This window comes from Neovison vison, chromosome 8 (assembly GCF_020171115.1).
Source record: "Neovison vison isolate M4711 chromosome 8, ASM_NN_V1, whole genome shotgun sequence".
Classification (NCBI taxonomy): domain Eukaryota; kingdom Metazoa; phylum Chordata; class Mammalia; order Carnivora; family Mustelidae; genus Neogale; species Neogale vison.
The window spans coordinates 122527977-122543191 of NC_058098.1; the positions used below are offsets into that span (position 1 = coordinate 122527977).

At 43.0% G+C, this 15215-nt stretch overlaps 1 protein-coding gene and 1 long non-coding RNA gene across 4 annotated transcripts in view; one reads left to right on the forward strand and one right to left on the reverse strand.

The window, feature by feature from the left end:
- The window catches only part of RBKS (ribokinase), an 83303-nt gene that overhangs the window by 35212 nt on the left and 32876 nt on the right, over positions 1-15215 (forward strand). For 2 of the 3 annotated variants that reach the window (XM_044261859.1, XM_044261860.1), the window contains 2 exons: positions 4255-4346; positions 9841-10029. In XM_044261859.1, coding sequence (XP_044117794.1) covers positions 4255-4346; positions 9841-10029 — 281 coding nt within the window. The remainder of the gene's footprint in view (positions 1-4254; positions 4347-9840; positions 10030-15215) is intronic. The other variant, XM_044261861.1, reaches the window with a different exon arrangement.
- Positions 1-15215, reverse strand: part of LOC122915208 — a 40143-nt gene that overhangs the window by 13047 nt on the left and 11881 nt on the right. Inside the window, exon 3 of the long non-coding RNA XR_006386028.1 lies at positions 11856-12039. This is a non-coding gene — a long non-coding RNA (uncharacterized LOC122915208). The remainder of the gene's footprint in view (positions 1-11855; positions 12040-15215) is intronic.

Here is a 15215-nt window from a genome sequence, read left to right on the forward strand (position 1 = left end):
GTTGGGTGCTATCCGTCACGCTGCAGCTCCAAGTTACTCCATGGTACAGCTTGTGTCTCTATTTTTACATGATTCCAGAATGATACCATTTTTCCCACTGTATCTATCACAAATGTGCATTTTTCTTTTTTATTTTTAAGATCTTATTTATTTATTTGAGAAAGAGAGAGAGAGAGCCAGGGGAGCAGTAGAGGGAGAGAATCCCATGCAGACTGTGCTGAACAAGGAGCCCATCGTGGAGCTTGATCTCATGACTCTGAGATCATGACCTGAGCTGAAATCAAGAGTGGGACACTTAACCAACTAACTGACCCCAGGCACCCCAATTATACTTCCAATGCATTCTTCTTTGATTAGCAACATCTACTCATTCTTCGCATTTTTTTTTCACCAGGGTAAAGTGTTTATCCTTATTTATGGTGGCAGGAGCTGAACAAGAGTCATTTCTTTATGGCATTTTTATTTTTCCCCTAAATTTGGTTACTAGTCACTCTAAGCCTGTTACCATCCAGTATTGGTCAGAATGCTTTCCTTCAATAAAATACACACAAAGAAGATTTGTTTTTATACAGTGTTTATGGTCAAATTAAATTGTAGGATTCCTCGGGCGCCTGGGTGGCTCAGTGGTTAAAGCCTCTGCCTTCGGCTCGGGTCATGATCCCAGGGTCCTGGAATCGAGCCTCACATCAGGCTCTCTGCTCAGCAGGGAGCCTGCCTCCTCCTCTCTCTTTCTGCCTGCCTCTCTGCCTACTTGTGGTCTGTCTGTCAAATAAATAAAAATCTTTAAAAAATAAATAAATAAATAAATAAATAAATAAATAAATTGTAGGATTCCTCATTCCAGCAACCCTTCTTATTGCTTAAAATTCAGGTAACTGTTTATTTAAATGTGTTTTTTAAAAAGATTTTATTTATTTATTTGACAGAGAGATCACAAGTAGGCAGAGAGGCAGGCAGAGATGGAGAACAGGCTCCCCGCTGAGCAGAGAGCCCGATGCGGGGCTCGATCCCAGCACCCTGAGCTCATGACCTGAGCCAAAGGCAGAGGCTTAACCCACTGAGCCACCCAGGTGCCCTAAAATGTGCTTTTATTGAGGAAAATTTCAAATATATATGGACATACAGAGAACAATATAGTAAGCCCATATATACCATCATCTAGCCTCAACAATTCTCAACATGTGCCAAATTCGGTAGCATTTACACCCCAATGCATTATTCCCCACCCCCCCACCACTGCAACCTTGGGTTATATTTGGAAGCACCAGCCAGACATTATATCATGCCATTCACAGTGTGCTTGGGTTTTGATGTAAGATATTATATGTGTTTTAAGAATGCCGTTTTTGCCTGGTGTATACCAGGTAATCTCTGGGCAGATTGATTCTGGAACAATCAGTTGTTTGGAACTAATCCTTTTGGAACTAATCCCTTATTAGTTTAGGGAGTAACCTCTCGGACTTTTTTCTCTTCTATGCAAGTGTATAAATACAAATACACATGTAATTATGCTTTGTTTCGTTAGAAAAAAGAGGGGGTCATGCTGTAGATTTTATTACAAAACTTCCTTTTTTCACTTACAAATTAATAGAAATCTTTCTGTAACAAAACAGAGATCTGCTTCATTCTTTCTAACTGCAGCAGATTATTCCATTAGAGGTTTTGTTGTTTTTTTTTTTCCCCTAACCAGTCCTGTCTGTTGGAAGCTTAGGTTTCTTTTTGTTTTTTGTTTTTTGTTTTCTCTGTTAAAAACAGAGCTGAATATCACTGGACCTCATCTTTGCATCTTTGCCTGTGTATGTCTGTAGGATAGGTTTGGAAAAGAAATTGCTGGATCAGGGATCTTTTGAGATAAAATGGAACTTTTATAAGAATGGCTCAGTGCTGGGGCGCCTGGGTGGCTCAGTCGGTTTAGGGCTGCCTGTGGCTCAGGTCACAATCCCAGGGTCCTTGGATCAAGCAATAAATAAAATCTTAAAAAAAAAAAAAAAAGAATGGCTTAATGCTGTTTTTCCATATTGGTAGCTTGCTCTACCCTGTGCCCAAATGCCTTTGCATACAGATTTGGAGATCACAATACATGAGAAGTGCTTTTTCAGTTCACCATTTGAAGAAAATAGGGAGCAGTATATTTGTCCTGGAACCATAAAAAGTAAATGGGGGTGTTGCATTACTGGACATTGAGGGCCTTTATGCAAAATCGACATCTCTAAGACCTTCCAGAAGTGGGAACACCCATGAGAGACTGTTGCCAGGCTACGAATTCCAACAGAAGACAAAAAAGATGGGTGGACAGGCGGGGGTGTCGGGCTGTGTGTGAAGGACAATATAATAATAGTAATAATCCCTTACATTTTGTACAACACTCTACAGTTTACACAGGGCTTTCACACCCGTTTTCTAATTTAAGCTACGCAGTAACCTGTACAAAAATATGAGCAGCCAAAAATATACCGTAGAATCTCTGTGGGTGGACATTCTGGATTCTAAAATAATACAAATGTGGGAATCGTGTTAGCCTGTAAACCACTGGACAAGATCCACTGACCAAACCAAAATGTGAAGGCCAAGGAAGGTGTGGAGGGAAACTAGCTTCATCAGGCAGAAGTACTGGGCAGTTTCCATCAGCCATGCTGATGAGTGTCTCCCCAAGAACGTGGAAGAGCCACTTGGGGAACTCATCCGTGCATGTGTTCCCCAAGAGATTCTGATCACTGGATTTGAGGTGGAGCCCAAAAGTCATGCACTCTAAAAAGCCCCCTTAGTGATGCTGGTGTGCCGCTCAGCTTGGGAGCCACGGTTCGAGAAGGGTCTCTGAGACCTGCAGCTGGAAGATTTGACTCTATGGGTCAGTAGTAGGGTAGGGTCACTAAACACATAAGTCAGTGGACCTGGGTAGAGGAAAAGAAGACCACCCAATCTAGTTGGGTCCCCTGGTGGATTAGCATTTTGACAAAGGGGTAGCCTCCTGTGTGTGGAATCTCTAAAGACTTTCAAAAAAATATGTATTTACAAAATTCCACCCCAAATCCTGTTTCAATATATTGTAAATCGGGATGGGGCTTGTGCTGCCATGAACAGAGTCCTAGCCTAGAGAGATGACCGAACACTGGACTTAAAGCTGGAGGACCCCAGATGGGGGCCCAGCTTAACCATGTCCTAGCGTATGACCTTAGACCTCATCTCTCTGAAACTCACTTTTCTCCTCTGAAAAATGTAAAAATTTTTCTGACACTGTAATGCTGTGATATTCTCATTTTCCCTGTGTCTGCTATCCCCATCCATCTCCTTCTCTCGTAGGCTCCTAGTATGAGCTAGCTCTCAGCTTTGGATTGAATTTCTGCTCCTTTCTTGGGCTTTCCTTTATACTTCCAGATTGCCAAGAATGTAAGCTTCTGTGAAAAGTGTATGTTCGGAGCACCTGGCTGGTTCAGTTGGTGGACCATGCGACTCCTGATCTCAGGATTGTGGGTTTGGGTCACACCTTTGGTGTAGAGATGACTTAAAAATAAAATCTTTTTTTAAAAGTCTATGTTTGCATGAGTAATCGTGATATATTTGAGAGTCATGCATAGGTGTTCAAAACCTACATATGTACGTGAACTTCCTACGTCCTGTTCTTACCAGGGAATTTTTTACTTCTTCATTATTTCTTTCCTAACATCGCTCTTTTTCTTTCCTGGAAAATGGATATATGAACAAAAACATTCACACCAACCTGAATGTTCACATTCATACATGTCCTTTCACGCCATAGCATTTAAAATTTCCTTTAATGTTGTTGCCCTTTGCCATAACTTTGTGATCACCTTGCTTGTAATACTGTCGCTTGCCCTTGAAGTTGAAATGTTGTAAAGTGAAAAATGGAGGAAATACATATAAGAAGGGGTTGGTACTAGGTCGCCGTGGAGATTGAGATTCCAGACTTTTCTGAAGTGATTGTTCATCTAATGGGGAAAATGGCTGCACAGGGCATTTCCCTTACTGACTGTAAGTGCACCATGTTAAAAATGATGACCACTGGGGTGCCTGGGTGACTCAGGGGGTTAAAGCCTCTGACTTAGGCTCAGGTCATGATCCCAGGGTCCTGGTATCGAGCCTGGCGTCAGGCTCTCTGCTCAGCGAGGAGACTGCTTCCTCCTCTCTCTCTGCCTGCCTCTCTGCCTACTTGTGATCTCTGTCTGTCAAATGAATAAATAAAATCTTAAAAAAAAAAAATGATGACCACTGAACCCCCTTTCTGTTCCTCTACAGTGAAAACACTGTTCAACCCAGCTCCAGCAGTTGCTGACCTGGACCCTCGCTTCTACACCCTCTCAGATGTGTTCTGCTGCAACGAAACTGAGGTAAGGACAGAATATTTTGCTCAGTCCATGAGACTCCAAGGGCTTTCATGCAAGTGGATAAAGCAAAGAGGCAAGACTAACCACGTCAGTTTGATCGCATGTAAATTCTTGGACCCAGTGAAAACAATTTTCACTACCTGGGATGTGGAAAAAGGAAATTAGTGACTCCTAGGGGGAAAACAAAAAGTTTATCTGAGTCATCTCCATAATCTGTTACTTATCAAAAACCTCAGCTAATTCTAGTCCCCTCCCTGCCTTCATGCTGTTGGTGGTTTGTTTTCTTCTTTAATTCTGTATTCTATGGATTGATTAGCAGTAGAGTTGCTAGATTTAGCAAATAAAAACACAGGTGCCCAGTTAAATGTGAATTTCAGATATACAACAAATAATATATTAAATGTACTTCTAGTATGAAATGACTTGTTCAGTGGGTCCAACAACCCTAAGTAATATACAACCCCTGAAGCATTTGCTGCCTTCTCCTGTGAAGACCCAGTGGCCACGGGGTGGACAAAGTTGCTCCATTGATGCCACAGGAAGGACCTCGGGGCCCCTCTGTTAGGAGAACGCCCTCTCCGTCATAATGGTCATAATGGACATAGATCATAATGGACAGAGCCGCCTAAGACATCTGCCAACACATTCAGACTATGCCATTCATTCTGGAGCATTTTAGGAAGAAAATTTCAGTATCTCTCCTTTCCTTAGACAGACAGTTTTAGACCAGAGCTCACTCTCAACACTGGGCAGCAGGACATACAATACAATGCAACATGCAGAGAGTGAGAGTTAGTAGTGAAAGAACGATAATAGTAATTGTCCATGTGGTTCAGAGGCTGAATGGATGTTTCCAGGATTTCCTGACCTGCCCTTTTGCTAATTGTATCTCTCAGGACATGAAGTAAACAAAAAGGAAGACTGCCACAAGGAAACTTAAGTTTAACAAATCACAATAGGTTATGCAATATTTTGGAGCAACTATCATGGCCAGGCCTTGTGCTAGGAGAAGGGGATTGTGGGAAATAGTTACCATTTCCCAGTAAGAAGTTTGACTACCCTCCATTGCCAACTGGCTTGGATTTGCCTGCTACATATTTGCAGAGCCTATATTTATTCTTCAAACACTCATCATTGTTCCAATTATTTATTACTTTGAAGTCACACAATATCCCTTCTGGTCCATTCTATTGATTGAGGAGGAAAGTCTGCCCTCACGCCCCACCTCTCCATAGAAGATTGTCCTTGTCATGATGTGAAAAGAGCATATATGATGTGATATGTATCGATAGAGTTATCTTTGGAAATTACCATCTGTTATATTGTACTTGCATATAGTTGGCATCTAGTAAATGCTTTTTCAGTGAGTGAACAAATGAACAAACTTTTGTCTTTATGAAAATTGATCTCAAACACTCAATGGAAAAAAGAAAAACTTTAAAAGCTTAATGCTCTTATGGATGACTTCTAATCATGATAATAACATAAATTCATACTTTAAGTTACTCCATCTGGGGACATCTGGGTGGCTGAGTTGGTTAGGCATCTGACGCTTGATTTTGGCTCAGGTCATGTCAGGGTCCTGAGATCGAGCCCAGCATCGGGCTCTGTGCTAGGCATGGAGCCTGCTTAAGATTCTCTCTCCCTCTCCCTTTCCCCATCCCATTGCTCTCTTTCTTAAAAAAAAAGAAAGAAAGAAAGAAAGAAAGAAAGAAAAAAAAAAAAAAACTCTGCTCCACACATGAACCGTTAAAATATAAATATACAGGGGCGCCTGGGTGGCTCAGTGGGTTAAGCCGCTGCCTTCAGCTCAGGTCCTGATCTCAGGGTCCTGGGATCGCGCCCCACATCAGGCTCTCTGCTCAGCAGGGAGCCTGTTTCCTCCTCTCTCTGTGCCTGCCTCTCTGTCTGCTTGTGATCTCGTCAAATAAATAAATAAAATCTTAAAATAAAAAAACATATAAATATGCAAGAGACAATGAAAAAATACAAGCTCAGAACCAAGATAACTCCACAGATCAGAAAAATGTGCCCCAGTGGGAGACTGGAGCAGTGCCCACCGCTGGGACCCGAGATGCTAGATCCCAGCTAAAGTAGAGGAATCTGCTAGGCCTGCTACCTGGCACTACAGTGTTGTGCAAAGCTACCAAGCTGAGGGGACAGGAGGACAGAGGTACTGCCTGTGATCAGAAAGAAATTAAGCTAACTGCTAACTTGGTGACCGGGAATGTGACCAGATTGGCAACATCACCGAGAACAGCAGAACAGGAACTCCATATTGCCAACATAACACCTACCTGGCTCTGGTTTAGAAACCCTTGAGGGGCTGGTGGATGCAACTGTGAGCCCACTGGAAAGGCAGGGATGAGCCTAGTGGGAGCTGAAGTATGGGATTCCCCAACCCACAGACAGCAACATGAGCCTGCAGATGAAGAAACATAATGCTCAAGAGTTCTCCAGCAATTCAAATACTGAAACAATGCCCAAAAAAGACTTTAAATACGATTGAGATTCTCATTCATTAAAAAAGGAGAAAGTTAAGTGTGAAAGAGACACAGGATCGAAGCAACAATGTGTGAATCTGAAGAGCAGTTAGATATCTTGAAAATGAAAAAAAACCTTTGAAATTTTTCTATAAAACACTCATGAGGAAGATAAACATTAGACTGGAAGGAAGAATTGGTGAATTGAAAGAGAATTCATCAATTCACAAACAAGGGAAAAACTCAATTAACCAAGAAAGTATCACAGAAAGAATTTTTTTTAAATAATAAGGAGGAATTTCGAGAAAAGAAGTATTGCCAGAGCAGCTCTAACATACACCTAATTGGAGTGAAAGAAGAGAAAGGAGGGAACTGGAGAGAAGCGATATTAGAGGAAATACTGCAAGGTGTTTTCCGGAGCTGAAGAAGGGCATGAGTCATCAGATGAAAAGTGTATTAAAAGTAACACATGGGACATCTGGGTGGCTCAGTCAGTTGGGCGCCCGACTCCTGATTTGGGCTCAGGCCATGATCTCAGGATCATGGGATCGAGCCCAATGCCGGGCTCCACACTCAGCACAGAATCTGCTTGTCCTTCTCCCTCTGCTCCTCCCCCTGCTTATGCTCTCTCCCTCCCTCTCGCTCTCCCTCTCTCTCTCAAATAAATAAATAAGTAAAATCTTAAAAAAAAAAAATCACCTGAGATAAATGGATATAACTCTATAGTAACATACATTTTAATGGAACTGCATAAAATGAAACATAAAGACAAAAATATTGGGGCACCTGGGTGGGTCAGTTGTTAAATGGCTGCCTTCAGCTCAGGTCATGATCCCGGGATACTGGAATCAAGCCCCGCATCAGGCTCCTTGTTCACTAGGAGGCCTGCTTTTCCCTCTCCCACTCCCCCTGCTTGTGTTCCCTCTCTCGCTGTGTCTCTCTCTGTGTCAAATAAATAAATAAAATATTTTTTTTTAAAAAGAGACAAAAATATTTTTTAATGGCCAGAGGGAAAAAAAGACAGATTACATATAAGTACTAAGACTATCCAATACTTAATTGCTTGCAAAAGGGGAAAATGGAAAAATTGGTATCCATAAAAAGGATAATAGATTTTTTTAACCTGTAGTATATTTGCAATATATTCATAGTGAGTGGTATACTGTCCAGTTCGACAGAATAGAGCCACAAATATCAATGAAAGTGAAATTATATGAAGGGAAGAAGCACACTGTCAAATAATATATATGAAAAACATAATTTACCTTCTTTAAAGAGAAATATCTGAAGTAAATAAAGTAACACATGAAGATTTATTAAAAGTGAGTGGTAGGTTCATGGATGTTTGTTGCATTATTTTTTATGTTCAGGATCCTTTCATCAAATAATAGTTTTTTAAAGGTTTTTAGAAACCACAAGAATTCAGTGTTTCTGAAAATAGACCATCTAACCCCATAGATGTAAGTGATCACAGTAATGAAGATGAGTGGAAAAACTTATGAAAAGAAAACAAAAGGGGTGCCTGGGTGGCTCATTCAGCATCTGCCTTGACTCAGGGATCGAGCCCCACATCGGGTTCCTTGCTCAGCGGGAAACCTGCTTCTCCCTCTCCCATTCCCGCTGCCTGTGTTCCTGCTCTCGCTATCTCTTTCTCTGTCAAATAAATAAATACAATCTTAAAAAAAAAAAAGAGAGAGAGAGAGAGAAGAGAAAGTAAAGAAAACAGAAGGTGGCCTCAAGACATAGCCATCTCGGACAGAAAGGGTCTGCGGAAAAGCCGCTTCAGGAACGACACATGGTCAAGTGAATGAAACCTTTGCTGCTGGGGAAGACCAAAGCCCAGAACGAGGACACACTTCGGGGTGATGTATAGGCCCCAGGCAGGGTTAATCCGGACATGTTCAGAGCAGGCACAGGAGAAACAGGCCCTTCTTAGGAAGAAATGGAATACAGAAAAGACAGAATTTAGTTGTAAATGTTGTGAGTCCAAAAGTATCCTATAATTCATCTAGTCTAGTAATTTTGCAGCCACTAATTTCAGAGCCGGAGAAGGTCCCCAGAGGTGCCTAGGGGATGAGGAAGCAGGGCTGCAATCCTTCCCCCCTACTTCGGCCAGAGCCCTTTTCACGCTCTCGGAGAGAACTGTGGCCCTGTGCGGGCCCCTCATTCTACAGACTGTACATGACTTCGGGGAAGTCCCAGGATCAGTAAGCAGCGGACGTCTCCTGAACGTCAGCACGTTGCGCTCTCGGCTACATCAATGACCCTCCTACCCTGCTTCCATCTTCTTGAGCAAAAACAAACACAAGAAATGGGTGTTGTGCAAACATGGGAAGCCGTAGCTAGTAATAAGAGAAAGGCGTTAGGGCCCAAGAGGGGCCTAGAAGAATTATGGCCTTAGGTGTGAAATTTACAGGCGTGATTTATATCAAAATCACTGGCAGCGGCCCCTCCCTTTCTCCCGTCTTCCCTCCCCTCTTCTTTTCTCCTGCAGAATTCTTTGTTCCCTCGAACTCTTTTTAATGAAAATTATCACACATACACACAGAAAATCTGGAAGAACAGTGCAATGAACCATCATCTACTGTCCGCCCAGATGATTGTTAACATTTGCTGTGTTGCTTCCTCTCTCCCCTGTGTGTGTTGCTTTTTGTTTTTGTTGAATTGTTTCAAAGTTGCAGGTAACATGATAGGTGACTCCTAACTACTTCAGTGTGCATCTTCTAAGAGGAGCCACAATACACACTTGAGAAAGTAGTAACAATTCTCTATTGTCATCTAACATCCAGACCACATTCAAATGTCCTCAAGAATGTCCTTGAGAGCTCCTTTTTGTTGTCATTGTTACTGGGGTTTTTATTTCTTTCCCTGAGCCAGTAAGCATCAGCGTTCCCCCTGGCATGGGTTGTTATGCAGAAGAAGGGAGATGTTTTCTAAGAAAAGCAAATCTAATCTGGAAGTGGACCCAGATCCCTGTTCTCACCACTGTTTGCTCTCACTTGTCTATATCCCAGGCTGAGATCCTAACTGGCCTGAAGGTCCACAGCCTTGCAGACGCCACACGGGCTGCTCTGTTGCTCAAGGGAAAGGGCTGCCACGTGGTCATCATCACCTTAGGTGCTGAAGGATGTGTGATGCTGTCAAAGACAGAACCCATGCCAAAGCACATTCCCACCGAGAAAGTCAAGGCTGTGGATACCACGGTAGGTTTGAAAATTTCAGAATCATTTCTGCCCCCTTGAACGTCATCATTGAGTAACAAAGATCCTGCACCTGAATTTTTGGATCATGGGGTAAGAGCCCGAGGAGGTGATATGGTAGAAGAGAAGAAAACCCAGGCTGGGGGACTAGATCTTAATCCTTCCCTAACAGGCTGGGAGACTTTATCCAAGTCACTTAACCTCTCTGAGCCGCAGTTTCCTCATCCATAGGTGAAATATACCTGTATTACCTGTATTCATTCATTGACTCATTCAGGAAATATGTACCAAATCCCTGTTGTGTGCCAGTCATCTGTTAGGTGCTGGGGCTATAGCGATGAACAAGACAAAGTCTCTGTCTCATGGGGCTTAGACTGTGGATGCTGTAGCAATTCCTGGTTCTTACAAGGCTCTCGTAAGAGCAAGGAGCACTGGCTGGCAGAACTCATTCTTTTAGCCACAAATAACAGCTAACGTTTACTATGTGCTGACTATGTCTCTTTTGCATACATCTCATATAATCTTTACAATGGTTATAAGAGGCAGGTTACTCTCTTCGCTTTACAGATTTAGAAACCTGCTCAGGACCATAATGCTAGGACATAACAGCGCTGGGGGTTCAAAACTCAGCCCGTGGACGCCAGACACTTCTTATGTAAGGCACCGCGTTAAGGACAAGCAGGTTAAGTAGACAAGTCACAGCCCAGAATGGGGTGGAAAGAAAAAAAGTTAGGGAAAAAAGCTCAGGGCTCTTCTAAAACTGGGAAGCTAAAAATTATTTGCTTGTGGCCTAGAATTGAGAAGAGCCAGGGGTCTGCCAGGGAGGCTCGGTCAGTGAAGCCGCTGACTCTTGATCTCAGTTCAGGTCTCGATCTCAGGGTCATGAGTTCAAGCCCCACGTTGGGCTCCACACTAGGTTTGGAGCCTACTTAAAAATTATTTTAAAACGAGAGAAGAGCTGACTAGCAAAATAAGTAAATGTCAGGGACCCAAAACCAGAGTTGAAGAAGAGTAAACATTTTAAGGCTCTTATTGTAAGAAATTAATGTGTAATTATATGTAAAATATATTTTGGTTTTTATGCTTCGAAAAAACTTTGAGATGTGGGTCATTTATCAAAATGGAGCCTAGGCGAATCTGATGAAGTTATGGGTGCGAGTATGCTTTGAAAAACAGGTAAGTACAAGGAATGCTTTTATAACATGAAATTACACCCTGGTTGCCTTCACAGTGTGCTTGATCAGGCATTTGACGAATTATACTTGGTATTGTCATCCCCTTCATACTGAGTCATTTTGGAAACCATTAGTTTTTTTTCTATTCTGTCAAGCAGTCACCTGAATTTGAGAGTTTCCTTCTTAGTTCTGAAATCGACCCTGCATGATACTAAAACTAGTCCAGGTCCTGAACTAGAGCAGAAGAGTTCACTCTTCCTTTGTTGAAAATGAAGGGTCCTAATAAATAAAAAAAGAAAGGAAGAAAATGAAGGGTCCTGGAGTTGGGGGAGGCGCCTGGCCAGTTCAGTCGGTAGAGTATGTGACCCTTGATTTCAGGGTCTTGAGTTCAAGACCCATGTTGGGCATAAAGCTTACTTAAGAGCGCCTGGGTGGCTCAGTCGGTTAAGTGTCTACCTCCAGCTCAGGTCATGATCCCAGGATCCTGGGATCAAGCCCCGCATCGGGCTCTCTGCTCAGAGGAGAGCCTGCTTCTCCCTCTGCCTGCCTCTCTGCCTACTTATGCTCTCTCTCTATCTCTCTGTCAAATAAATAAATAAAATCTTTAAAAAAAAAAAGGAACTTAAAAGAAAAAAAAAATCAAAGAACTCTTACCAGAGGATGGGAAGTGGATGCTGGTCAGACAGACACGAAGCATGCCCGGCACAGACCACACGTGGGGTGATGCACTGCCCAGGCTGGGGAGGAGGAAACCAGCCGCGGACATGCACAGGTTTGACTCAGCAGTCATCCGCAGAGCCGGTTCGTATGGAATCATGATGGATGGCATCTTGAGCATCTGAAACACAGCGAGAGGCACAAGGAGATTTTCTCACTTTGTTGCTACTGTCTTGTGCCCTTTCATTTGGTTCCTTAGCACGTGCAGTTCATGTTTTGGTCTCAGGGAAGGAGAAACCCAGTGAGAGCTCAAAAGAGAAACGAGAACTTAATGCTTGGAGGCAGGAGGCCAAGAATGGGATCATGAAAGACCAGGGCCCTGGATGGGGATCAGAGGGTGGTTTCCATCAAGGGCCAGATAGTGAAGTGTTGGGCTTCCCGGGCCTTGCGTATATACCGCCTGTCACAACTACTCACCTCCACTGTGGTGGCATGAAAGTGTCCCCAAACAACTTTGCATGCTAGCGACATGAAGTTGGTATTAGTCTAAACTAGATTGTTTTAAGTTAAGGTGTTACCTAGAATTACCAGAGCAATCACTAAGAAAAGAACTAAAAAAAACAAAAACAAAAACAAAAAAACTTAACTAAAAGAAACAAGGGAGGGGCGCCTGGGTGGTTCAGTGGGTTAAGCCTCTGCCTTCAGCTCAGGTCATGATCTCATGGTCCTGGGATGGAGCCCCACATTGGGCTTTCTGCTCAGCGGGGAGCCTGCTTCCTCCCTCTCTCTCTGCCTGCCTCTCTGCCTACTTGTGATCTCTCTGTCAAGTAAATAAATAAAATCTTTAAAAGAAATAAAAATAAAAAAATAAACAAGGGAATTACAGTGGTATCCTTAAAAATATCTACTTAACACAAAAGGCAGGAATGGAGGAATAAAGAAGCTACTGGAAGATATGCTGCTGGAAAGTGAGGGATAAAACGAAGGCAGAGGGAAACACGGGATCCAGGAAGCAGGTGAGACCACCGAGGAGAGAAGTCAGTACAAGGAAGGGGAGTCTCAGGACCCCAGCAATGCTGCAGACCCCTAATGAGGCTGTCCCAGTGAGAGGAGGAGAGCAGAGAGCCCTGGAGGAATGTCTCCCAGAAACCAAAACAAAATCAGGAAAGGACCAAGAAAGAAACAGTGGAATATCCATGTGTTTGAATATGCCAGAGAGTTTTAGTTTTCTTGCAGAATTTAAGGGTGGAGAGTAATTAATATGCAGAAAACGGTGGCAGTGAAGAAAAGAGGCAGATTTTGGCTCTACGTCATCTGCAGTCCAGGGTTAAAGTGTGATGATGTAAATACAATCACATACCACACGGCTGTGAATACGTAGTCGGAACGGTGTAAGTGCCGGTTATTGATTTATCCCAACATGGAGATTATAATCCTGTTTTGGAGATGGAAGGATATGGCGAGTGTGTGTCTGTGTGCGCCCGGGGGAAGAGAAGAGAGCTGAATGCCCATCCTCCAGAGGTGGAAGTCAAGACAGAATATCAGAAACTGATTTTAAGCCTATTACTAGGAATCGAAGACAGATACTCAAAGAAACCGCTAAAGGAATGTAAAGTCTTTGCCTCATGGAAATGGTTCTGTAGAGAGATGGGGCATTTACTCCTCAAGCCTTGTCTTTTTACACTATATACGTGGATGGCTTTGATCCTCTTCTGAAATGACAAAACACTGAGATACCAACTGACACCCACTAGAGTGGCTGGAATTGAAAAACAGATGATAACAAGGCCTAACGAGGACATGGAGAAACCAGAACCTCAAACAATGCTGGTAGGAAGGTAAAAATGGAAATGGAAACGCTTTGGAAAACAGTCTGGAAGTGCTCCAAAAATTGAATTTAGAGTTAAATTTTAAAGGGTTGGATTTAGAGTTACAATAGGACCCAGCAATTCTACTTCTAGGTGTACACACAGGAGGAATGGAAACATGTATCCACACAAAAATTTATCCATGGATGTTTCTAGCAGTGTCACTTCCCACTGGCCCCAAATTGGAAACAATCTGACTTTCAACAACAGATTATTGGATAAACAAATTAGGAGATATACATAGAATAGGATCTTATTCAACCATAAAATGGGATAGTGACACAGGCTACAGCCGAGATGAACATCTAAGACTTTATACTAAGTGAAAGAAGACAAACATAGGGGACGCCCAGGTGGTACAGTCAGTTGGTCTCAGCTCTGGTCATGATCTCAGGGTCCTGGGATTGAGCCCCATGTTGAGTTCCACGCTCAGCATGGAGCCTGCTTGAGATTCTCTCTCTCTCTCTCTCTGCCCCTCCCACTCATGCTCTCTCTCTCTCTCAAATAAAATCTTGAAGAAAAAAAAAGAAGATAAACGTAAAAGGCCACATATTATATGCTTCCATGTAGATGATATGTCCAGAATAGGTAAATCTGTAGAAACAGAAGGTAGATTGATGGCTGCCAACAGCTGGGGGGGGGGGGGGGGGGAGGGGGCCAGGGAGAATGATGGCTAATGGGTACAGGATTCCTTCCTGGAAAATGTTCTGGAATCAGATGGTGGTGATGGGTGGACAACCTTGCAGATATACTGACAACCACTGAATTGCACACTTTTAAAGGGTGAGTTTCATGGTATATGAATGATATCCATTTAGAAAACAAAGGTCAAACAGCAATAACACAAAGCTCCATCTAGGCCCTTCACTGATAAGCGGATACTCTTGTGATAAAGAATCTTCCAGTTCATCGCTCCAGTGAATCAACTGAATGGGCTCTCAGTGTCCCCCCAGTGGAGCGGAAGTGACACAGGAAACAAGGGTAGTTATTTTCTGGGTGTAGAATCTCCCTCGGCGTTTTTATGCTATCTCTGTCCTCTCCTCCTGCACTGTCATTATGAAAATCCTCGCCTGTTCTGCACACCATTGTTAAGCCTCTTCATAAGTCTAAGAAAGAGGAGATAATTCACATGGTGAGGCGAGGAGCTCCCAGGGAGACATTTTCTCCGCAACAAATGGGCTCCTTCACATTTCTGTCAGGAGGGCATTACAAGCTCTTAGGAGGTTGATGACCTCACTTTTCTCCTCCTAATCCCTCACGATGCTCACCTTCTAAAAAAAAAAAAAAAAATTCATGTCATGCCACCTCAATGTATACCGTTCTCATCAGTCACACCTCAGCAGCTCTGGCCCAACTGAAATAAATAAAGAAATTGGGGGTGGCTTGACCGGCGGAAATCCCTTCAGTTGGTTCTGTCCACCCCGAGACAGGCAGCCTACAAGGAGCCATTTCCCATCCGTGCTTCTGCACACTGCTCTGTTCAGCTCAC